This window comes from Mastigoproctus giganteus, chromosome 5, assembly GCF_048544385.1.
Source record: "Mastigoproctus giganteus isolate SK-2022 chromosome 5, ASM4854438v1, whole genome shotgun sequence".
NCBI lineage: Eukaryota > Metazoa > Arthropoda > Arachnida > Uropygi > Thelyphonidae > Mastigoproctus > Mastigoproctus giganteus.
Window position 1 is genome coordinate 211,480,092 of NC_143579.1, and position 26,283 is coordinate 211,506,374.

The following is a 26,283-nucleotide window of genomic DNA, read 5'->3' on the forward strand; positions in this document are numbered from 1 at the left end:
AGTTATTTTGGGATTACTGTTTCCCAGGTGCAATACCTTACACTTTGTTGGATTAAAGCATAGCTGCCATTTTTCTGACCATTCTTGAAGTCTATCTAGGTCTCTCTGAAGAAGCTCAGCTTAACAGTGATCATTAACTACTCTACCAATTTTAACATCATCTGCAAATTTAGACATCACGCCCTCCATCCCTTCATCAACGTCGTTTATGAAAATTAAAAACAACAGTGGCCCTAATACTGATCCTTGGGGAACCCCACTTCTTACATCAACCCAATCTGAGGAATAGCCATTTATCACAACCCTCTGCCTCCTGCCCTGAAGCCATTCTTCTATCCATCTAAGGATTTTCCCAGTGATTCCAACCTGTTCCAGCTTATAAAGCAACCGCTCATGTGGGACTGAGTCAAAAGCTTTGCTGAAATCTAAATAAACAATGTCGAAATTATTCCCTAAATCCAGCTCGTGAGTGACCCTTTCGAAATAGCGAACCAGATTTGTTAAACATGATTTTCCCTCTACAAAACCATGCTGAGTATCCTTGAGAATTTCAATTCGATCCAAATGATCCTGAATTCCACCCTTGATCATTGCCTCCATGATTTTCCCTACTACGAAGTCAGACTGACAGGTCGATAATTTCCAACTTCACTTTTAGAGCCACCCTTATGTATGGGAGATACATTTGCTCTTTTCCAATCCAAGGGAATCTCCCCAGAGTCTAGTGATGCTCGCATAATTAGCCTCAATGGTTCAATGCACTCGCTTGCCACCTCCCTTAAGATTATAGGGTATATTCCATCAACTCCAGGAGCCTTACTGGTCTGTAGGCTCGAAAGTTTTTTCATTAAATAATCTTGCGAGATTTCAATATCATTAATTATATATTTTTTAACTTTGCTCCCACAATTTCCCATTGCCACAAAAGGTTTTTCATTTGTAAATATCGATGCAAAATAACTGTTGAAATCATCTGCAATGGCAGCTGGTGTATTTAATACTATCCCCTTTCCCTTATGTAAGGTCCGATCTGGTTTGTCCTGCTCTTCTTGGCATTTATATATATATATGAAGAATTCTTTATCCCCCCTCTTTGCTCTGTTTGCTAGTGATTTCTCATAAACTGCCTTTGCCTGTCGAACCTTTTCTGTGGCTCTATTACACATCACCTTGTAGCTGTTATAGGCTTCAGTACTTTTTATTGCTCTATAACCTTTCCAACCACCTTTTTCTGCTCAAGTAATGTGGCAACTTCGCTATTCATCCAACTTGGAACCCTTCTCATGGAGGTTTTTTTTTAATGGTATATACGCATTCAAGGCATCTGTGATTAATGTTTTAAAAGCGTACCACAATTCAAATGTATTCATTTTCTGCATGATATCTACCCAGTTAATAGAGGCCATGTAGTACCTTAAGGCATCGTAACTTCCTTTTCTGAAATTAAAACCCCATTCCTTTGCCTTTTATTTCTGCTACCTCTGTCGTCATCATCCACCGTAGAACTCCGTGATCACTTCCTGCTACTGGTTCCTCTACTGTCAGCCCTGTTATGTCATCTGATTCATGTGTGATGATGAGGTCTAGGATATTCTTTTCTCTAGTACTTTCCCTGTTGAGAAGAAGCAGGCGCTTTGTATTTGCAGGCTTCCTCAATTTTCTCAAGCTCTGACAAACTGATGGAACAAAATCATGAACAAACCAATCGCAAAATATCTTTGTCCATACAAGCATTCTTTTGGGCTTTATAGGTCACAGGTAAGTGCACAATTCCTTTAAAGACCTGTGGGCACTGAAATTTACCAATCATCAAAAGCTTAATTTTATGTTGACCTGAAGCGTTAGCACACATAAGAATGGTTACTCTTTCCTTATTAAACCCTGTTGCAATTTGTTCTTGGTTTCCAGCCAAAGTTTTTGTGGGCAAACACTTCCAGTAAACCGCTGTTTCATCAGCATTATAAATTTGATCGGCTGTAAGGTCATAGTCAGATACAATTTTTTCAAATGTTGCACTATATTATGCTGCTGCTTGTGTATCAGGTATCTAACCGTCTAATACCATGACAAGTCTTGAAATTCCTAAGTCATCCATCACTAAATGTGCACTCTGATTCAATGTTCATTTGCTCCTTAAAAGACCTTGCTGTGGCAATAAGCATCGGCCCAGAAATTGCCGTACCGTCCGATCGTTTCAGCAAAAACCGTTCGTACAACACTTTATCGAGATTCTCTAATTTTGGCCAATGTAAACTTTTTCTCTCAGCAATTTTATTGTAAGGCTCAGATGAGGCTGTGAATTCTAGAATTTTATTCTTTGTCTTTTTTTATATCGTAAATTGTAGACTTTCTGATGTTGTATGCTTCCATTAAAACAGTATTGCTCACATCACTTTCTAGTTTCTTAATTATTTCAAGTTTGTCACTCAATTTCAATGTGTTCTTCTTTCTCTTCACACCATGAAGTTTATCTATTTTAGGAGCCATTATTGTGGGCTTGTAAATACATATGCTATATAGGGTAAATGGAAACAGTAGGACAAAAATTATAGCATTGCCACAGTTTGATTACTTGTTTCAAAATGGCAACCACGAGCTCGCTTGTTGTTGTTGTTGTTGTTGCTGGGCATCCGTGACACTCACGCATGCACACGTGCACACACACACACACAAAAGTCCGCTAAATTCAAAAAGTTTGAGTTTTCGAAGAGTCCGGATTCTCGGGTGGTCTGGATTTCTGGCATCCGAATTTTCGGACTTTTACTGTATTTATAAAAATATGCACATGACTTATGTATAGAGGTCAAACATAAAATAATACAATTTCTAACATGAACATTTTCGCTGGGTGAGAAACGCCTTCTAACAGGCCAGTTGCATTTGGGTTTGTCACTATCAGCAAATGTCACAATTAGGTAGGAGTATCTGTCTAAGTGTCTTTCCTAATCATGTCATCAGAGACGAGCAGTTACTCATCTCCCCAATTTATGGGTCCAATTTTGGCCATAAATTTTCATCTGCGGGGATGGCAATTGGGGCAGCCATAAAGGACATGAACCCAATCCTCATCAGCTCCACAGTTACATTTGGGATCCTGGGTAAGACCCAGTTGGCATAACTTTGCACTTAGGGAACCATGCCCTGTAAGCAAGTAGAGCAGCATACAGTCCTGGAGAAAACCAGGGGGGTGGTTTGTGGGAAACTAGGGTTATCTGATGCAGGAACCATCTAATGACTTCTTTAGTTGACTCTTCCCATCTGGTTTGCCACTGCCGGTAGAGTGTGGCTGTTATTCTTTTATTTTTTTTAGAAAAGAATAACAGCCTCTTCTTATTAGTTCTAGATAGCTAGGTCTAGTGGCAGTGCTCCTGCCAAGAGCTGCAGTTTGTTGCCTTATTTTACCTTAAAACTCAACTATAGCACTGGTCATTAGCCTAACTGTGCTATTTGTATTTTTTCAATACCTATGTAATGGTCAGTTGTGCAAATATATTCTTATCTGTGATGATTTTAAAACCACAATAGGAGACAATTTTGAATTTTTTTTTTGCATGTGTTCATGAACTTGCCTGCCTGGAAGAAGTGTAGTGAGTCTTGTACTGATGGTGCAAAGGCTACACAGGGTCCCACTGCAAGTATTGTTACAGAATCGAGGTGGTAGCACCCCCTTCCTGTTCAAGTAATCATTATACATGGAAAACTTAGCTGTGAAAAACATTCCTGCAAAACTGAAGATATTTTTAAGACATTATTTAAAATCATCAATTATGTGAAATCTAGTGGCTTAAATTCCAGCAGATTTATGATGAAATGGGCAGAAACTACAACTGCTTACTTTTTTTTACACTGACGCACATTGGCCGAGTCAAGGTAAAGTGCTGAGGAGATTCGCTGAATTACACTCTGAAATTATGTTTCTTACTGATTGTAAAGATAGTCACAAGGAAAAATAACAGATAAACTGTAGAAATTCATCAACTTTATGTTTAGTGATTATAATTCACAAGGGTTGCATACTTTTCTGATATGTTTGACAAACTGAATGCACCGAATCTATCATTTCAAGGCGAAAAACATGACACTTTTTATAGCTAATGATAAAATCTCTGCATTGAAAGATAAAATTATTCTTAGGAGAAAGAGCTGAAGCAGGACAATATGATACCTTTACTATGTCTTGTTGAAAAAATATCTCTGCAGAGTCAGACTTACAGCAATAATTGACCACCTCACACAGCTGTCGATCTCTTTTGAATAATATTTTCCTGTCAATATAGACGTTGAAAATTACAGGCAGATAGCTAACCCTTTCTTGAAAAATGAAACTCTGTCCTATCCACAAAAGAACTGATTGATATATCTTTTGTGACACGTCACTCCAAGAAGTTTTTTAGTGTTCCACCGTCTTCATTCTGGGCTAGTTTGTTGGACTCTTTCCTAATATAGCAAAGAAAGTTCGTAAACTTTTACCATTTGTGATGATTTATTTAAGTGAACATGGGTTTGCCAAATACTGACACAAAATCAAGAAAAAAAAAAAAAAAAAAAAAAACAGACGTGATGCTTCAGCAGACATTCACTATTAATTATCAGCTTTGACACCTAATTTTAGCAAAATCACTGAAAATCTTTTGCAGGAGGTTTCTTATTAGATTCACTGAGTAAGTCTATTTTTTTTTTTTGTTTAAAATTTTAAACTGAGGTTTTTTTATTCCACTATAATACAGTACACACAGCAAAAAACTGTAAACACCCATTTCTTAGTGTTCCATGCCTATGATAATCTTAGGGAGTACCTGAGGACTTTGCCAAACTTTCAGGGGGGGGGGGGGTACCTCGGCCAAAAATGTTGAGAAACACTGGTATAAAGAATACACATCATATATAGTATACTCTTATATGCTGCAAGAATACACCTAGTTTCTTGACATTAGATGGACTCTGGGGCTGTACTAGAACACTCTCCAATAAGCAAAGTGGTGATATTGCATTGGGTGAAGAGTCATCTGCCACCTAGTGTTGGTTGGCACCAGCAAGGGATCAATTGCTCTTTTCTGTGATGGAGACAAGACACCTTGACCCCTGCTTACATTAGTTCATACCTGGACAGTCATACCTTGTATACTGGGTATGACTAAGTATACTAAGTTCTTGACCTTGCACACAAAGCTATAACAACATGAAGGTCCCACTATCATGAAGGTGTAAGCAGAGGATCTCACTGTTGAAAACAGCCAGCCTTTGACAAATTCAACCCACTTGAGAAACGAGTTGGGCCTGAATATCAAGCTCCATCAACATTTCATATTGCCAAATAGCAGCCCTAGCTATTATACATGGAAAAAATGTCTGTGATATGCCTCAGGAACCAAATTTTTAATATGTTTGGTAGCTGCCTAAATGAATTTTTTTTCTAATAATGTGAAAAATTTTTTAAAAAATGAACAATTTTATATTTATAAAATTTATTTCATATGAATAACAATGTGTATGCTTAGGTAAGTATCCTGTGGCCTGTTCCCAGATAATCTCCTTTTAAGGAAATTGTCCTTTTTGAGGCAACTGAATCTGTTTCAGATTTAACTTTTTCGATGTTTGGCTCCATTTCTATGCAAGTCTAGCATTAGATTCTATGGTGATCGTTATTCAATTTTTGAAATATTGCTGAATTGTGAAAAATTTCCTCTATGATGAATATTTCTGAAAGTCCAAAATTTTTTTGTAGCTTCCAGAGATCCAAGTAGACAAAAGGGGAAAAAAAAAAAAAAAAACTTTACAGTTGGTCTCTTTTGTCTCATTGGAAATAAAAAAAAAAAAAAAAAAAAATATCCCAAGAGAATGTCGTATGGGCAATTATCCTGATGAAACAAATATGGGTCTGTACCAAAGAACTGTCACATCATAGGAAGCAAGGAACTGTCCAAAATGTTAAGTCCATCAGCATTCATGGTTTCTAATGCAACCACAAAGATTATTCGCCATACTATGAGAAACAGCTCCACACCACCTCCTCAGAACTTCACTTCACATAATGCACTATCAAAACAAACATTCTGCAGGCATCCTTCATAGTTACATTCATCCATCTGATCAGAACAGGGTGTAGGAAGATTCGTTGCTTCATAGAACTGACTTACATTTCCTTATAGACCAATTACAGCACTCATTACACCATACAAGGCAAGACAGCTGATTGTGGTTGATGTCTAGCCTATGCACTGCCACTCTCACATGAAAACCAATGTTGTACTCTGCACGTAGTGCATTCATACAGACCTCAACTCTTGTTGGACACCTTAACTCTTGGTTGATATTCTGCAGAAATGTCTGACAAGTCTGTCACACTATCCTTCCAAATAACCTCTGGTCATGTGGAGTAAGCTTCCATAATCTTCCTGTGTACTGTTGATATTGTGATACTTCCACGGTTCCATTTCATAATAACATCGCCAAGGGTCAACTTCGGAGGGCACAGGCTGTCAGCATTACATGAACTTTCAAACCAGCAATGTTATATCCAACAATAACACCTCTCTCAAAATCAGCCAGCTCATCTCTATGTGACACAACATGGACTAATCGTGTGGCTAACGTGTCTTCCTTGTGTACTGGTCTGAGTCACTTGTTTATCAGAGAATGTCTAATGGACTATGAAAGCAAGGGTGTCCACATACTTTCAAAGGGTAGTGTTATTTTACATATTTATTACTTAAGCAATGGGCATTAAATTAAAAAGTAATTAGCTGCCATCTTCTGAAAAAGGACTTTCAAGAAACACATCACAAAATTCATGGCTATACAGTACTCCAGTTCAAATTTTGTTTGCACATACTACTGAATCAAGAACATAAGAAAAATCCAACTTGATGCACAAAGCTTCCTTCTGGAAGCTCTGTGCATCAAGGATGATAGCTGCTTATCATGAGGTTCAAGATTTTCCAAAAATGCTATGCAGCTGTTTGAACCTAACATTAAAGGGACCTTCTATAACAAATGTTATCTAATTTTTCCAATTAATCCCTATTTTTTAAAATATAAATTTTAATTTCTTTAAAAAAGTTTTCACCTTTAGCAGAAATTAGTTGCCATAAATCTAAGAGTTCTTCAGTTATACCAACAATTTTAAAGATATACATGAAAATATATAGCTGAGTGGTATCAATATTATCACAATTTTTCTCAGAAGCCAATGTAAAATATTTCAAGTATCAAAAAAAAGAGGTGCTTTGGTTTTCATCATTATAAGACATGTCTGTTCTCACCACAGTACCCCTTGAAAGGGCAATGGGCCATACTCTGAGAAACAAGGACTTGATTTTACAATCTCATCTCCACCGGAATATGGTTTTGGGTACAAACAAAAAGTAGAAATTTTGCATATTATTTTCAGTGTGCATGTCAGTCTTCATTTTTATTTTCTGAAAAATTGACTGTTGTCTAAACATCACGCTGTTTTCTTTTTAGACATAAAACACTGTACAGCAAAGGAGAGCCAACGAGGTACTCTGGGTTAAATTCTGGATGGATTTTAAAATATCATTCTAAATGAAATTTTCTAGGCGTAGCAACAAATGCACAAATCAATATACTGAATTTCCCTAATGCCTTGTAAAGAAAAACTGCTCCTCCAAATCAAAGCTAAATTCTGTGAGAGCAATATCACCTTCACAACTCTTTAGCTTTGAATTTTGAAGATGAGAATTTAAGAAATAAAGCTTTTCTGTAGCATCTGCTATTATTTCATAATTTTATTTTATAATGTTTTAAAAATAAGTAATAAAAATTAGACTAGAAACAGAAAAGTCCTGTAAGAAGGTAATATTTAAAAAAAATAATAAAAGAAAAATAAGGAAAGGATAAGGAATATCACGTTATAGTTTATTAATTATATACAGGACTGTTTTGATACAAGATGATATTTATGTACCCAATTTTTGTATTATTACTTACGATGAATTCATAAGGCTCTCTCTATGTCCCTCTGTTAAAAAGTCTCCTTTAATTAATTCATAATCTCCGTATGTCTTTCCATACCACTTCATCCAAAATTTGAAATTTTCATCCATAGCCTGGAACAACATAATTAACATAATTCATAATATTTATGGTCTTTCCATACCACTTCATCCAAAAATAGAAAAAAAATTTCAGAATAGTTTATAAAAATAATTTATTTTGAAATTTACGGATGAAAAAGTTAAGAGATAATAAGAAATTGAATAATTCAGACTATTATACAAAGATAATTTTAAAAAGTTTCTAGAACAGTGAACAGTTTCTAGAAGGACAAAAATCTGACAAAAGAAAAGAATCAAAGTGTCATATGAAGTGTCGTAATAAAGTTCCTAAACTGGTGCAATAAAAAAGGTGCAATCTCTATAGGCCTGAACTGACTGACAAAGTGTGTTCCACTCTACACCTGGTAGAGTACAGAGTGGAACACACCATTCATTACAGACAATACATAACTCTATTCCATTACAGGGAATTCTTTCAGTCTATACCTGGTTCTTGTTCACAATGATCTTTAGTGATTATTTCATGTTATTCTACCTATAACAGTTAAGTTCTCTTAGACATATTTTTATATATCAATTTAATATATGTAATGAAAATAAAAATATGATATGTAGGCATAATAGAGCTCAGTATGAAAGTGCTAGTATATTCAGTGCTGTATCCTGTTAAGTTTCAATAAATCTACATCAGCAATAAACTGTACCCAATACAATTGGCAAAGTTACCACAACTAATCCTTTTCACTCCATATAGCAAGTGTTATTTCCTTCTCACTGTACAAGAAATGTCTACATTTTATCAGTTCTAGACATTATGCAACTACTTTTCACTATGTTTACTTATTGAATAAAAGAGACAACAGAAGTGACAAATATTAACCAGGTTTCTTGGTGCACTGTAAACTTAATTTACAATAAGGCACAAGTATGTCAGTAAGCACTTAGATCAGCACTCTAAAAACATTAAAATAAACATAATTAAAACTTAAGAAGAGCATAACACAGCATACTAAGTAAGATTTCAAATAAGACATTTTTCTAAGTAAAGCATTTTAATCAGTTTATTGATATGCAAAGGACAATTGGTACAATAAGCCCCAAACAATCAAAACTGGCTAAGTTTTGGATTTATTTTGATATCTGAAACTAGACTAATGAAAATATTTTGCATGGAAAAATGTCTTGATACGTAAATATAATTTTACTTTACTTTCACAAATATTTGCAACTTACCTCTGCATACTTTGCAGGCACATCGGCTTTCTCTATGCCAATGCATTTCTTACACGGTGTGCTTGCTGCCATTTGCAAGACAATCTGCCCAACTCCTGAAATGAAATCAGGTAAGGCTATTATGTTAATGAGAAATTGTGACCAAGTACACTCATATAAAAGAGCAAAAATTACTGTTATTTTTCTTTTATACTTCTGATTTAGATTGCTGATCAACTTTCAAAGAGCATGATAATATCTAATGAAATTCTTTCCTATTATATGATCTAGACTATTAGAAACTGCAAGAGTTGATTTGAAGATGGAAGTCACCCCAATCATTTAAATGGTTATAGCACAGATTTTTATTTTTTTAACACAAAACTTTCATAACATACATGAGGTATTTATGTCTTCCAAATATGGCATAGTCTTATATGAATGACTCTCAAATCCCTCCCACAGTCAATAACATTACAAGCACTGTAACAAATAATATACTTTTCATAAAAATAGGAGTTATTTAAACATTCAAGCAAAACTGAAGTACAACACTCCAACCTTAAGAAAGTTACACACCCACATATACAATGGTAAAAAAAATTAGGTGATCACAGCATATGTACACAAACATCATTTGCACATGTACCTCATGATGCAGTTTAAGCTACGTTCTGCATTCAAAGTAAACAGTAATTGTGGCTTTAACTGGAACATGACACATTAGAAGGTACTATATGCTTGTGGGAACATCTTTGTCATTGTTGTGAATGGTATACATGGATAATGATTTTCAGTATGGTGTGAAATATATCTGGTAGTTTCCCCTAGAAATCACCAGATATATTTTGCACCTGGAATGAATTCCTTATTGATCAGCTGTTGCAGAATCAGTCACCAGTACTATGTAAATGCTTTTTCCAGCTGATTAGGCATCACTGGACAGTCTGGGTAAGCTGCCATAACTCTTGCTACGGCATCCCACACATGCTCAATGAGTTCAGGTAAGGGAAACAGGTAAACCAATCCACATGGAAGATACCCTCCATCTCTCAACATGCTGTTGACCAGCTGTGCCTATGTGGGTCAGCACTATCGCCCATTAGAAAAAGCTCTTTGCCCACAGAGAAGGACCACAGGATCTCAGCTTTATAGCTGTATGCAGTTGTTCCTGATAATGCTGAGCTCTATCACCACAGAGACAACACTCCAAAAGGCAATCTACCTTACCACCTGCACTGTTCCTATATATAAATCAGGGTTTTTTTCAGGATTCTCTTTCATGGTCATGCCAGGAGACCTAATAAGAATCCAACTGCAGGATGTATTTGAACTCATAGTCCAACTACAATGTTAGAGTATCCACATTCTCCTGGACCTATGGTTCTGGGCCCTCAAACACACACCATATGCTTTCTAGTATAAAATCTATGTCTGTAAGACAATTTTGATGGTTTGAGTTGATACCTGTGTCCCTGTAGCAAAGCATCTAAGTAACACTGAAGCATCAATTGCTATAGGCAATGAGAGAGAGAGAGAGAGAGAGAGAGAGAGAGAGAGAGAGAGAGAGAGAGAGAGAGAGAGAGAGAGAGAGAGAATCTTGCCCAAATACTGTTCATGGCCTATGACCTTGACTTGTGCATCTACAAACAATCAGTTTCCTGGAACTGATTCCACAATCTGCTGATGACACCTTGCGACACAGTAAACCATGCCACAACTTGGCATTATAACTGTCCCATCTCTAGTCTTTTGACTACTTTACTAGCAAAAGACTCGGGAAGATCCACTTGAGATGACATTAAGACATTTCACTATGTAGTTGTGTTATCTTTTGCAGCTGTAGTTCATAAATGAAATGAATCTGTGACAGAGTCAAGTATTTACTGAGATGGTTGCATGCCTGAACATGAATGTTCTCAGCTAATACAGGTAGTTCCAGCTTTACAAGTCCCCCTCCCCCAAAGAATCAACAAATCGAAAATATGAACATTAATTGCAAAAAATGAATGTTAGACATTCATGAATACCACATTTCAAACCATGCACGTAGCTATACAATATAGTGTACCCTGCTTTACGATATTAATCCGTTCCAGAGACACCATCATATCGTGAAAATATCATAATGTGAACCCAATAACACGCTGTTTTTTGGCAATTCATTCCAAGGCCTCGGAAGTTGAAATTTTCGCTATATAACTAAGCTATTTATCTCTCTAAAAGGTCATTTTATAATGTTATGTTATGTTATTTTTGGATTTTAGGAGCATTAGCAACTAAGGCCATATTGCTCCGGGATATGCGGCGGTCATTCCCTGACCTTCCCGCATCCCCCCTATTTGGTGGTGACGGGCTCGAACCCCGGTCTAATCAAGAAGCGTGTGCTGCGCACTGCTGCTCCTTCCCACCTGGCTACGGAGACGCCTTTTTTTTTTTTTTTTTTTATAATGTAAATTGTATTAGTTAACAATTCAAATCATTAAAAGGCACTACACTTTCATCATTATACGCTATGTTATAAGAATCAATTCTGAACGCCTTTGTGATATTTTTTTAAAGCACATTTCTGAGGGTCACAACCACAAAACAAAAACAATTTGCACTTTCCAGTTTATTGGGCTTTTCTGTTAGTGCAAGCAATTATAAACTGGTAATAAACTTGATGTTACTGCATTTGTGAAAATACCGACAGCTGGAATTGTGTGGTTTTTTTACGTTATTATGGTGAAATGTGTTTCCCCTTCACTGAAATCTTCAATTGTATAAAAAACAAATAAATTTTCAGAACCTTCTTTTCATTCCTTTTTTTGAAGCTTTATAAACTTGTTACTCCACACAAATTGTGTTAGTTGCAATTTGTGCATGCCATTAAAATATGCTTATGCATGCTATTGTGAAATTTATAAAGAAAAGAGAAGATTTTGGAAAAAACATGCCTCGAGCATTGCATTTCTGAAGAAGGCTATTCCTTGTGCAACAAACCAACGAGTGCTGAGCCAATAATGGGTGATCAACGAGTGCATTTAGTCGATGATGAAGAATAAACATTCTTTAACATTTGTAAGTGATAATAATTTCTTTATTATTATAATTTGCTTGATTTTACAGGCTACATTTTCATTTCTTTGGATAAATCAGTCATTGTTTAAGCATAAACTAATCTCACTGTTTAGAACGTAACTCCTGTTTTTAACATTATGCCTATGGGAAATAAATTCCCACTTTACGAGCACACGCTAGGAACGAATTAGCTTGTAAAGTCGGGAACTACCTGTATTTGTTGGAGAACTCTAATTTACATGTGCATCAGTCTGTGAATGTGTACTGTCACTATCACCATAATGGATATAATAAATACAGCAGACTGTCCAAGAGATTGTGTAACCCTTAAATGTTTTGACCAATGCATTTCTTATTAGTTGTCCCTGGTCAATGATATTTTAACCTAATTTACCTGCAAGCTAACTGCTTTCAACCTGAACCTTTAGAAGTTTAATATGCCTGTAAATAAATATTTCTTGTTTATACCCACCCAATGTGGATCAAATACAAATGGAACAAATATAATGCAATATTTTTGAAACTTGTACACTAAGCCACAATTCAAAGTGTAAGGAATCCTTTTTGTTCATTTCCAGTGTAATTTTATAATAGGGAAATTCATGACTTAAAACAAATTGGTAAATGCAAAAGTTTGAAAAGTCTTGTGACTGATTAGGCTTAATTATTTAAGTCACAGACTTTTTAAACATTTGCCTTAATCAACTTGTTATAAGAGTCATGAATTTCCTATTAGAAAGATTAAACAGTCACAAGAGACAGTAAAACTCTTTACTAGGCCATAAACCATAGTACAAGAACAAAAAATTAAATTTGTTCAAATACAAATGGGCATTGAGCTTAGGGGACAATTCATACACCAAAGACTATTTATACACCCTTGCCACAATAACAGATCCACAGAGCACAAACTTACTCAAACTCAGACTGAACAAATATTCAGCCAATTTAAAATTGAACGGCCAATATTTCTGTAAAATATGCTGAAAGTCTGGAATTTGAATGACCCCCACTTCTTTTGAGCTGAAACCATTTTTAATGGGAAGAAAACACATCTATATGAAAGCCAATAGAAAAGAGTTTAATGTAAAAATAAAAATAACTGCTCTACTAAGCTTACATTTAATTTTAATAAAATTTGTAATTTAGAAAATCACTGTAGACTAGAGAATAAGAATTAAACTCTCCTTATGTTTTGGTATGCCTCTTCAAAACCTTCTTGTGGCCAAAGAACAAAAAAATTAATTTAATTTAAAACAAAATTTAAACTGTCTTTTGTTTAAATGATACCCAGGGTCTGATTCTCTTGAAGAAAGGCTAGTCATTCCAAACTGTGAATGTACAGGGTACTTGGGTTATCCCAGCAACATGTTTATGTTGCTGGAACCCCAAGATGATGCAGCCAGTATGCAAAATAAATCTCATGACATGACTAGTGATGCACATATTAGATGCAACAGAAGTAAATATGACCCCAGTAGCAACAAAAGTCGACATGGTAATGCAAATAAAAGATCATGCCCCATTGGTGAAGCTTGTTTACCAAAATGGTAATACCTTGGTTGTGCTTCAGACGTACTGCTGTTTAAAAAAAAAAAAAAAAATTTAAGATCCCTTTTCCAAAATGTATTGGAAAAAAAGGCAGAGGATAATTCAAAAAACAAGCCTTTGAATATAACTCAGACTGAGGATGCTGCACAATTCTGACAGCTGTTGTTGAGATTATTTTGGCTGACAGTGCCATTTCATCTACAAGTGCCAAAGCAGCATCATAATTCATCCTGCAATGCTTTCCTTACAAGATCCACATGCTGTACCAGTTAAATCCATGAGATTCCCAGCAATGCACAGACTTTGTTCTATGATTTCAGGATGGGTTGGAGGTGGATAGCATATGATCTTGGAACATTTTATGGCCTGATGATGATTCTCACTTCCAGGTAAGCAGCAGTATGAATACTTCTAATTTTCATGTGTTACTGAAGAAGTTTCTCTCTAATGCCAAATGTTACTGTTTGGATGGGTTCACAGAACACTGCATATAATATTAGTTAAAATATTTTAATAATAAAGCAGATTTAACTCACAGCTAATGAAGGCTGGTCTTGCTTTCATTTATCAATACAGTATCAGATAAAAAAAAAAATTCAAAATACTGCATGAAGCATTTGTTTTATTTTATGACCACTGCAGTAACCTGTTGAAATGCTATACCTAACTCATGTTTACAGTCCCTGCTGTTATGAAGAAACTAACAGGTTGAAATTCATACAGCATGAAAACATGTCCCGTGTACAAGTGAAACTTGTGCACAAGATGAAAATCTGTCTCTTGTGAGTGCAGTATAACTTCTTTATGTCAAAAATGTCAAAGGCCAGAGAGTTACTGTGTATGATCAAATTCCATTAGTTTGTCCTCAGACTGTGAAATGAAGCCTAGTTACCATAACCAAACTCAATGGAAAATTAATATCACTGAACTCTCATGAGAAAAGAATCTCTTCCTTCTCTCAGGAAGAGATCTTATTCAGAATCGCTTCAGCTACTGGTAAATATGTGATACAGCAAATTTTCAAGCTCTTCTACTCCATAACTGGTAAATATAGTAAAATACAAGGTTACATTTTTAATTTTTTTTTTTATTTTATAGTACAACAGTTTTTCATAATGTTCTAGTAACTCTGTCAACCACATGCATTTCTTTTGAGTTTAATGGACAATCAGCATCACAAGTCACATGACCAATATTCCCTATGACATGCTTTTATCAAAGAAATGTAATGTGCATAGACTAGGTGACTCCATATAATGTTAAACATAAATGGGCATTACATTTGGAATCTTCCATTTTTTTTTTTCTTTCTTTTTTTGGTACAGATATTGTTTATTCCAAGTTCAATTTTTAGACAATTCAGTTTGCTACCTACAGACAGCCAAGGTCACAAATTAATTATAATCACCCTGCCTACCTGTGTGTGTCATCAGAAAACTTAAGACATTATTAATGATAATTGTGCAGGTGTTAAAGCATTTCAATGCATGTACTGAAGTAGTTTTTGAAATAACATTCCACTTCTTACTTTGCTGCACTGAGCCTATGCAGCTTACTGTTTTACGTTTCTGATTTCTTCAATCAGAAATTTTGCTTACAAACACTAATTAGATTTTTGTTTCGATTCAACAGATTTATCCAACACAACACAAGACACTAATTGAGGCTTTATGCTGTCTAATGACCGATTAAAATAGTCACAACAGTATCCATGAGTTTTTAATGAATAATTGATTATTAATTTAGAAAACCTAAGTCCCAAGAGAATCCACTTACTGGGTGATGCTATTCAATTAAAAATTATATCAATTACTTTAGGTCCACTCACGGATAAATAGCCATTTTCAAAGCGTCCAAGCTCTGGAAATGCCACAGGAGGGACAATATGATTTCCAGGCAGTAAAGACAGAAATACATAATGAAGTGAAGCATCATTTTCTCAAATCATTAATAAATATTATAAGTAATACAGCATCCCAGCACCAAACCACATGGGACCCAACTCATAAATTAGCAACATTTAACTACTTAACCATATCTTTATATATAAAGAACTCTTAGAAGTATCAAATGGTTTAAAATATGATATAAAAATTATTCTTTGCATTCAATTCCTTTGTAACAACCTCAGAGTAGCTAATTAGATTGATCTCCCTTAAAAAAGGGGGAAAAAAAAAAATTCATATTGTGCTTACCTTACAGCTCCATCTCTATCAAGATTATCTTTTGCATTACTTCTTTAGCAATTGTTGACTCCATAATTTTTCCTTTCCGTTTCACTAATCATTTGACCAGACCCGTAAGTCAAACTTACAGGTCTTTAGCCATGGCTGTAAGCTAAGGGCATTACCAAACTATTAAAGGGTGGCAGGTTGGGGTCCCTTTTAATGGATAATTCCCTAAAGCATTCTGACCATTTCAAAACAAATGGTCAGAATGCTGACCATTTGTTTTGAAAACAAGAAATTAACAAACAAGTATTGATAAGTGAAATGCAAGCATATTTATATTAATACTGAATATTTCGAAAAAATTTTCACTTTAATTTTCTATCATTCAGGTAAACATTTACACATAACAAATGTGTAATAACTTTGTTTAATATAGACCATATGGAAAAATCATAAGGACTTTTGGTGGAAAAATTAGACCTACTTTCCTGTTTAACAGATATGAAAGCAACACCTACCACTTCCAAGATCAATGAACACATCCTCTTCACTAATTTCCATTTCACTAATCATCTGGGCTACAAATTCATATGAAGTTTCCCCATAAACCTGCAAAATGACTAGCTAGTATAAGTAAAATGACTATTTAAATATCATACAAGCATATTCAAAGTAACCCATTTTTGTGTTAATGATATAGGCTTCTTGTTAATAAAATGAATGGTAGTTGCAATCAGCATTTTACTTTTAAAGTACTGGGTGCTAAGTTCTATTTTCAATTAAACTTATTAACACTTATTAACAAGAATCAATGCTTACAGAAACAAAGTACCAATCAAAATGCATTTTTTAATATCTAAAATCTTAAGAATGAATACATTATAGACAAAACAAATTCACTTATTAATCTAAAAATTTGAATTAACAATTTTATGCAAAAATAACATGAATTTCTTTCAGTACAAAAACAAAAAAAAAAAAATAAAATTCTCTAAATAGCTGTGGTGCAGCACTACATAAGGCACAGCTTTACTGCTAAATCGGAATACCTCCTTTAATCATTATCATCCAAAAATTGACATTTTTGCTACTTCTGTTGTTATAATATCCTTACCATATGCAAAAAAAAAAAAAAAAAAAAAAAGTTAGAGCTTAAATTTATAATATATGTGCAATTTTATTTAAAAAAATAAATTTTTCTTATTAATTAGTTATTACTAACTTATACCTGAATGTTTGGCTAATTTTTTTTTTGTAGCAAAAACACTGCTGAAAGATGATACTACATTTTTCTAGTCTCTAGAGAAAAACAGGAGATATTTCTGAAGAAGCAGGGGATTTCTATAAACTCCAAAATGCTAAAAATTAAATTTCACCTACAAAATACACATTTTATATTAAAATACAACCATAATACTGTTTACTAATAGAGTATGCTTTCAAACATTAACTTACCTAGGATTTTTATGTCTGTTAGACATCAAATGATTATAACTGCTTTAAGAAAGAATGCCACACCTCTTCAGAAATGTAGAACCACAGTTTTATTCATAACAATGCAAATAATGGCACTGCAATTAAAGCTCAGCTGTTAAGATCATTTGCAAAGCTTCAGCAAATATCTGAATTTTTTCTTTTTTTAAACTCGTTATGAGGAATTATTAAAATAGCAAGAATGACTTAAGGAAATGTTATATTTCATGCTTCCTTGTGCAATTGTAAATTCCTGACCAAGGACTACAGTACATCAATTCTTTCTTCTTTCATAGTATAGTAATGTCTGGTTGATTTTCACACTGAAACCAAAGAACTGATGCTACAAAATATCTATTCCTTCATCTTTAACAAGAAGTCTGGAAACTTTTCCAAAAAATTTCAAATCTGAAAATGATTCATTTAATTCCAAGCTGTGCCAACTTGGAATTAAATGACAAGAACAATTTTTCAATGGGATTTTGTACACCATTTGTCTGGGGAAAAAAAAAAAAAAAAAAAAAACCACAATTTTCTCTTCTTGTTTTTCTCTTCATGACCTTCGCAATAGAAATGCTCATGACCAAGTCAGAATCATCCTTCTGCTATAATAATCAACTTCCAAAATGCAAGAGGAAGATTTATACACGGTTGGTGTAGTAAATTTCCACATAACATTCTTCAACGTATCTAGGAATGATCTCAATAAATATATGTGAGATAATTTGGATCAAGAGTCATGTTCGGATTTTCAAATGCTGGTATAACATTTAAAAGATACAAGCAAATTGCTTTATCCAAGCCAAAACAGATGATCACAAGCACTTTCTGCAAAAATGTGGGATAACATCTAAAATTATCAGCTAGCCTCTCCTGTTTGGGATTGATTTCACAAAAAGTTTAAAATTCAGAAGTCTTTTCTTGAGTTCATCAAATTTGTCTTCTTTCAAAAATTTTGGTTGATGAACTGGATTTGTAATTAGTCAGTGCCACTTATTAGTGATTGCTTGTTGTACTTTTCAATTTGGTACTTCTGAAAAGTACCCATATGGCATTTCTAGCAACTTATAGACTTTTCTTTAAATAGACTTGTTAAAGGGTGCCACTGTGTATAACCAAAAGACAGCCAATGTGTACACACATGCTTCAAATTTTTTTACTTCATATGAAATGCAGCAATTGAAATTGTTTAAATCTATCTTTTAAAACTTTTTACGTAGATAGCAGTAAATGTCCACCAAATATTCATCCACTTTCACAGGTAGACATGCATTTGGTAGGTGGTAGATGACTTTCATCAACTGGTGAAATACCACCACTTTGCTTATTGGAAGCTTGAAGTGGTGAATTTCAAGGGGTTTCATTAGGCTTTAATCATCATGTAGCAGTAAAAAAAATCCTTATTACTTTGTTTGTAAGGTTTGGCTCCTATTGTTTGTTGTTTCTTATTTGGTTTTTAGGAGCATTAGCAACTAAGGCCATATTGCTCCGGGGATATGTGGTGGTCATTCCCTGACCTTTTCGCATCCTCCGTATTTGGTGGTCACAGGCTCGAACCCCAGTCTAATCAAGAAGCGTGTAATACGCACTGCTGCTCCTGCCCACCTGGCTACAGAGGTGCCTTGGCTCCTATGACTACCAGTGAATATCACAGGAGCCTAAAAAAAAACAGAGAGAGAGAGAGAGAGAGAGAGAGAGAGAGAAAGAAAGAGTGTTATGTTACTATTTTACGTTTACAATATTTATTACATATAAAGGCAAAAAGTATGAATAATTTATTATTCAAATTTTTTTTTGAGTGAAAAATGCTAATTTCAAAGTGTTTTCATAAATACTGTATAAATTTGTTGGTCTGGAATAATGCCAAAGCTTTGTGCAATAAATGTTTCCATAAATTTAAATTTCACATTACTTGATAGTTTCATGTTTCTATTTTATGGTTGGTACCATATCTTTAAAATTTTAAATATAATTAATAAACTTTGTTCCATTAAAACTAATGAGTATTTCTAGTGGCCAAAAAAACGTATGCGCGCATGTGTGTTCTCAATTTGTGTAATATAAATGTTTTCTATATTTGCTTATAACTACTCTCCTACCTTGTGACTGGCTGCAAAGATAGAGCTTGTAAGTGTGTGTGTGTGTGTGTATATTTTATATTTTGTGTGCACGTTATGTATTGTGGTTATAGGCAATTGTTTAGCTGTTTAGCTAACCAGAAGGCAAAATTAGGATAGAAATAAACACTCCTGTGCTCATATTACACTAATAGCCCAGAGTGTGGAAATTTTTTGGTTGTAGGAAAGTAAACAGTATATGACTGAAGAATATAAAGTTGGTGCTCGGGATAACCAAAATACATAACGTGTACACAATATATAAAAATAAAAATAATACTAAACTTAATAATTTTGCAATCAATTGCTAAAGGAGTCAAGGATTTATGTAATATAAGTACAATATAAAACAACCAATTATTTTTTTTCAAATACTAAGTTTAAAGTTTGGGGTCTGTCAGACTACCCCATATATTTGTGTAATGAAACTTTTTCTGCTACAACTGCTGTGTTAAATTTAGTAGCCCAATAAACGAAAAGGAAACAGAGTATACAAATTATTGCTTCTCACTAGTGTGAAACAAAATATTCAAAGAACATAATGAAGGACATCCACTGGGATGCATAGCTGTAGCTATGGTTAAACCTTCACTTACAAATGCCCTCCAGTATGTCTTATTTTCAGTACACTACATTTATTTTCCCTGTTGCTTCACTAGAAAGTAATTTGGCAGAAATGCCTGGAACTCACATTTGATATATCCCAGGTGACTGTCTGAATTTTGTGAATAATTTATAAGTAACTGTTATTGAGCCTAGTCATAATTAAACAGCATAAAAACATTGAAATGTTCTTACTGCTGAACTTGTACAAAATTAGGATCTTTATTTTCATATTTAATTCTGACATGTAGAAATAACACAGTTAATAATATTGGTAAAATGCCATTATACATGTTTCTAGATGAAGACTCTAGATTAAGCAATCTCTCAAATGGAATGTCGAAACATACAAATGAATATCTCCTTTTTAAAAAGACAAGCATTGTCATGCATTATAAAAGTTCAATAAATGATGGTTAAATTTTGTTAAACCAGCTGAAATTTAAAAGAATGTATATAAAACAGACATTAAGTTTCACAATGAGACCAACAAGAGTTTAATGCAGAAGAATTTGAGAGTACAGAACCTTCCCAAATTCCTACAAATGAATATTAGTTCCAGCAACATTGAAAATTTTCTAGTTGAGTCTAGTGCTTCAAACAGTTGAGTCACTGCTTCAGATGATTTGAGATGCTGTAATCTGATATATTTCAAAACAGGGAAAGCTTATTTTATTTTAGTGACCTTTTGAAAAGGGCTTTTTTTTTTTTTTTTAATGTACTATTTGTACTAATGTATTATGAGGCCATTTTAGTGCATATTATCCAATATCTGATGATAAGTATATAAAAAAATACTTTCAATTGGTAACTATAGCCAATTTTCTCCATGTAAAGTTTCAATATGACATACTGTAGAACTTTATTAATTCAGTTGACACCCATCTGACTGTCTTATATATAAATAAAATAGTCTAACATCTTGGATTTTTTTTTTTTAATTCTTAAATGCATTGGCAAAATTAATTTCTTCTAAGCTTAAAGAACATTGCCCTTACCTCTGGAGAAAAAGGTTCATATTGATTTAGCTTTTCAGGATCTGTCACAGAATGATTGTACACTTGTTGAAGAATATGCCTTAACAGTGCAGTAGAGGGGCTAGTTTGAAGCTGAGAAGGGCGAGAGGTTCCTTTCCACTAAAATAAAAAAAAGTTAATGATTTAACAGCAGTTGAATTAAAAAGATTACATGCACATTATATAGAGGTGGGGAACCTATGGACTCCATTCTGTTCAACCCAACAAATGTATTTTTTTGGCTGATTAGGGAATTTAGTTTTAATGAGAAACACTGCTTGACTTTAATCTTTCCACATACCCATCTTATAAAACTACGTTGTTTCCTTTACTTTATTGTATATGCTGTAAGAAATACAATTTCTTTTTTCTTTCTTTCTTTTTTTTTTTTTTTTTTTTTAAAGACAACCGTAAACTGCTATAAAACAAATTTCCTCAGTTAATCCCTGGCTCCTGTCTGTGAAGGGCAAGCAAAAGAATTATTCAGTTGAAATTTACTGTATATTTTGAGGAAGCAGTAGTTCATACTTTTAGAATTATATACTTCCAGAGAATAACACAGTCAATCTTGAAAGTTTATTCTATATTGCAAAGAAGCAGCCTCTCTTGGTTTTAATGGCAACATTTCAAGCTGTGAAAAAAAAAAAAAAAAAAAAATCAACTGCTGCCTTTAACTATTGTGTAATGTTTTCTGGTTCAGTTCCTAAAAGGATACATATCCCCAGTATATAAAGTTCACTTTAACTGATTTTCCCATTTCAGTTTCTAGAATCACATGAACACAGCCAATTTATTGCTGCCAATACAAATTTAGAAATGTTCTTAAAAGACAGAATAGGCTTCAGCAAAAATATTTTCACATTAAAAGGTGCAAACCCAAATGAGTGGATTCCTGCCCCCATGACATAGAATTAAATCAAAGGAAATACAGATTTCTTTTTATAAAAAAATATCACAAAATAAATTCACTGGATACTGTTGCAGTTAACGAGGATGATTTATTATTATGTAATCCAAATTAAACTACAGACATTGTCCAAAGAAACATCCCTACGTATCTGAATACTTTCTTTTTATAAACAAAATAATTAACTAAAGTCACTGAATACTGTAGCAATTAATGAGGATGATTTGTTCACGAGACTATGGGGATTAATTTTGTCACCACATTAAAAAAAAAAAAAGAATACATATGTTAAATTAACTCAGACTGTTTTATTCATAACAAAAGTTTTTTTTTTTTCCCTTTTTTTATTTTTGCATGTTGGACATTACTTTCTGCAGATCATTACGTAGCATTAATTTTACATGCAAATCAGATAACGGTCAAACAGACTCCACATACTTTCTTTCAGAATTACAATTTTCAGTTCACAGAGTTCAAAACTAGACATTATTCTTTATCCTTATCGCAATTAAAACCATCTGTTCTATGATCCCTTAAGTTTCCATTTGTAGACTGATAAACACCATCACTGACATTTTTTGCTTTTTCATGGCATAGTCCTTTATACCAAAAGGGAGCAAAGTGGAGGAGAAATTGTTGAAGTTAAACATAAGAAAGGCACCTGGGGTGGATGGGATCTATCCAGTTATATTAAAGGAGGTGGCAAAGGAAGTAAGCAAACCCTTAGCCATAATTATGAGCGCATCCTTGGACTCATGGGAGGTCCCCAAGGACTGGAGATGTGCAAACGAATCCCCAATTCACAAAGGGAGATTGAAGGGTGTCACGAGTAATTACAGGCCAGTTAGTTTAACTCCTGTTCCGGGTAAAATAATGGAGTCACTGGTTAAAAATTCATTGCAGGATCATCTAGACAAGACTGCAGCAATAATTCAGAAACAGCATGGGTTTGTTAAGGGAAAGTCTTGTCTGACAAATTTGATTGGATACTATGATGTAGTCACAAAGGTACTGAATGCCAAAAATAATTTTGATATCATATACTTGGATTTCAGGAAAGCTTTTGACATTGTTGCGCATGGATAAATGGATGGTTGAGTGGGAGAAGACAGAGGCTGGTAATCAACAGGCACTGCTCTTCGTGGATTAATGTTATTAATGGAATCCCACAGGGTTCAGTGTTGGGTCCACTGCTGTTTTGTATATTTTTCAGTGATATTGATGAAGGTACATCAGGCTTAGTGTCGAAGTTTTTTTTTTTTTTTTTTATGAGAACCCCAAACACGAGAGGTATTATAACCTATAGTACTTAGTACCGTGCTTGGGTTGGAGGTTGAGAAGACGAAAGAAGATATTTGTTGATATTGGACTTGAACTTCTGTAGATTGTAATTTTCAGGAAATACGTATGAAGGAAGGTTGTTCCAGCAAACGGCAGTTGAATGAATAAATGAGGAATGAATTCAGATGATACAAAGGTTGGCAGGGTTGTTAATGACAGTAATGGCAGTATGCTACTGCAACAGGATCTAGAAAATTTGGGCAGATGGGCTGAGAAGTGGCAACTGAAGTTTAACACTGACAAATGCAAAGTACTGCATATGGGTAGAAGTAACCCCAGAGGAACGTACCAACTGTGTGGTACTACACTTGTGGTAGAAAATGAAAAAGCCCTGGGATGTGCAGTCAGATATGAAGTTTTCTGAGCAATGCAGACAGGCTGCCAGGGCAGGTCATGGGGTTTTGTCGATGATATACAGGAATTTTGCTAGCACGGAAAAGGAGCTGATTGCCCCTCTGTATAAGGCAATGGTCAGGCCACACTTTGAGTACTGCTTGCAGGTCTGGAGGCCTCATTTTAGGAAGGATGTAGATTTGTTTGAGCATGTACAGAGAAGGGCAACAAGATTGGTGAGGGGAATGAAGGTGAGGGGAATTAAGTTCTGCAAATTGCAGCGGCTGGAGACTAGGCACCTGCGAGGTGATCTGATTGAGGTGTATAAGGCCTTGAATGGGTTGAGAATGCTGAATTCTGATGGGATTCTTCCACTTGTTCAGATTACGAACCTAAGGGAGCATAAATTCAAATCGAGGAAAGACAGATGTGCGGAAATTTGCCTTTAGCCGGTGGGTGGTTAATTGCTGACTTCTATATGTTGTTGTGGAAGTTGATAGGTTAAATAAATTTAAGGAGGAACTGGACAAACATTTAGAGGGAATGGTTTTTTTATTTATTTTTTTTTTTTTTGTTTTTGGCTGATGCTACAAAAGCTCATATGCTTGCTTTCTTGCATCAAATGCCACTATTACTACTACTAACTACCACCACCATTCTGTCCAATGGCTTAATTTATCAACAGCTATTTTATACTCTACGCTTGTAGTTGAGTATTATTAAAGAACACTTTTACTGCAAATTATAGTCGAACTTGGTTATTACCCCCAGGGACTCACATTTGGTGAGTATGGGCTTGGCACACCCAGGGTCCTGAGCTGGATATCATCATTCTTTTCTTTCTTGGTGATTCCTTTCTACCCCCCCCCCCCCTCTCTCTCTCTCTCTCTCTCAGGGTAATTCAAAAATTTTTTTTTTTTTTTTTTGGCTGGTGCAGCATAAGCCTCAGGCTTCCTTGCACCATATGGCTAATAATAATAACAACAAGCACGGAAATAAGAGATCATTGCTATAATGAGCAAAAAGCCACAATGATTTTAATTTATGCGTATTCCCATACAATTGTTCACTGTTATAATGAGTGTACTACACAGATATACCAAATAAATTTTGGTAACTATGCATTCTTAATTGCTCAGGTAGTCGGAAAAAGCCAATTCTTGGAACATACAAAAATGAAAAGGGCGACTAAGCTTTATGACTACCTGCATCGGATTAGCAGCCGGTTTATGACCTTGTCCTCCAAGGACTGGGCTATACAATAGTGCATTGGCATTCCACTTGTCGCATTACCATATTTACAGATTGTCACGTATTCACTGAACCATAAATTTATTTCGGGACTTCTAACAATTTTGGAAAGGGGACTTCTAGGAACGTATGCATTTCGGGAACTTTTAGGAATGTTGTGTGCATTTTGGGACTTTTAGGAACGTTGTATACATTTCGGGACTTTTAGGAATGTTGTATACATTTCGGGACTTTTAGGAACGTTGTATACATTTCGGGACTTTTAGGAACATTGTATACATTTTGGGACTTTGTATGCATATCACTTTATCATTTTAAAGTAAAATCAGAAGCAAACCCTTCCTTCGGAAACATGTCTACTAACAAAAGAAAGCATCTCGCAATTCGCAAAAATGTTGAAATTATTCATGAGTTAGAAAGTGGTGCAAAAAAATGTTGCACCACTTTCAATTGTATCGACATTGTGGAAGAATTAAGATGTTTACATATCGACACTGGAAAAGAACATAACCAATAATAAAATAAATAAATAAAAAAAAATAAATATTTTAGAAAGTGCAAGGTTACAAACATTGAGGAAGCATGGCCACACAAAGAAGTGCTGGATTTTCAATAGACGGTCCGATCTTGAAGACTCAAGTGGAAAAGTTTGCTAAACAATTGGACATGATGATTGTGTGTGTAACAATGGTTGGCTGGATCGATTTAAAAACCGACATAACATCATTTATTCAAAAATTAGTGAAGAATCTTGATCTGCAGATCCAATAATGGCAAATAAATGGATTTACCATGTCTGGGCAGAAATCAGGAAAGATTTCAATGATGAAGACATCTACAGCAGTTGTGCTACTGCAACAGGATCTAGAAAACTTGGGCAGATGGGCTGAGAAGTGGCAACTGAAGTTTCACATTGACAAATGCAAAGTACTGCATCATATGGGTAGTAGAAGTAACTCCAGAGGAACATACCAACTGTGTGGTACTACATTTAGGGTGATAGAAAATGAAAAACACCTGGCAGCAATTGTGCAGTCAGATATGAAGTTTTCTGAGCAGTGCAGGCAGGCTGCCAGAGCAGGTCATGGGGTATTGTCAATGATATACAGGAATTTTGTTAGTAGGGAAAAGGTGATTATCCCTTTGTATAAGGCAATGGTCAGGCCATGCCTTGAGTACAGATCTGGAGGCCTCATTTTAGGAGGGAAGTAGAGTTGCTTGAGCATG

At 34.7% G+C, this 26,283-nt stretch overlaps 1 protein-coding gene across 1 annotated transcript in view; it reads right to left on the bottom strand.

The window, feature by feature from the left end:
* gpp (DOT1 like histone lysine methyltransferase grappa) overlaps nt 1-26,283 on the bottom strand; it is a 241,475-nt gene that overhangs the window by 77,717 nt on the left and 137,475 nt on the right. Inside the window, exons 5-8 of the mRNA XM_090374787.1 lie at nt 21,207-21,344; nt 16,534-16,624; nt 9,252-9,346; nt 7,951-8,069 (exon numbers count right to left, since the gene is read on the bottom strand). Coding sequence (XP_090230913.1) covers nt 7,951-8,069; nt 9,252-9,346; nt 16,534-16,624; nt 21,207-21,344 — 443 coding nt within the window. The remainder of the gene's footprint in view (nt 1-7,950; nt 8,070-9,251; nt 9,347-16,533; nt 16,625-21,206; nt 21,345-26,283) is intronic.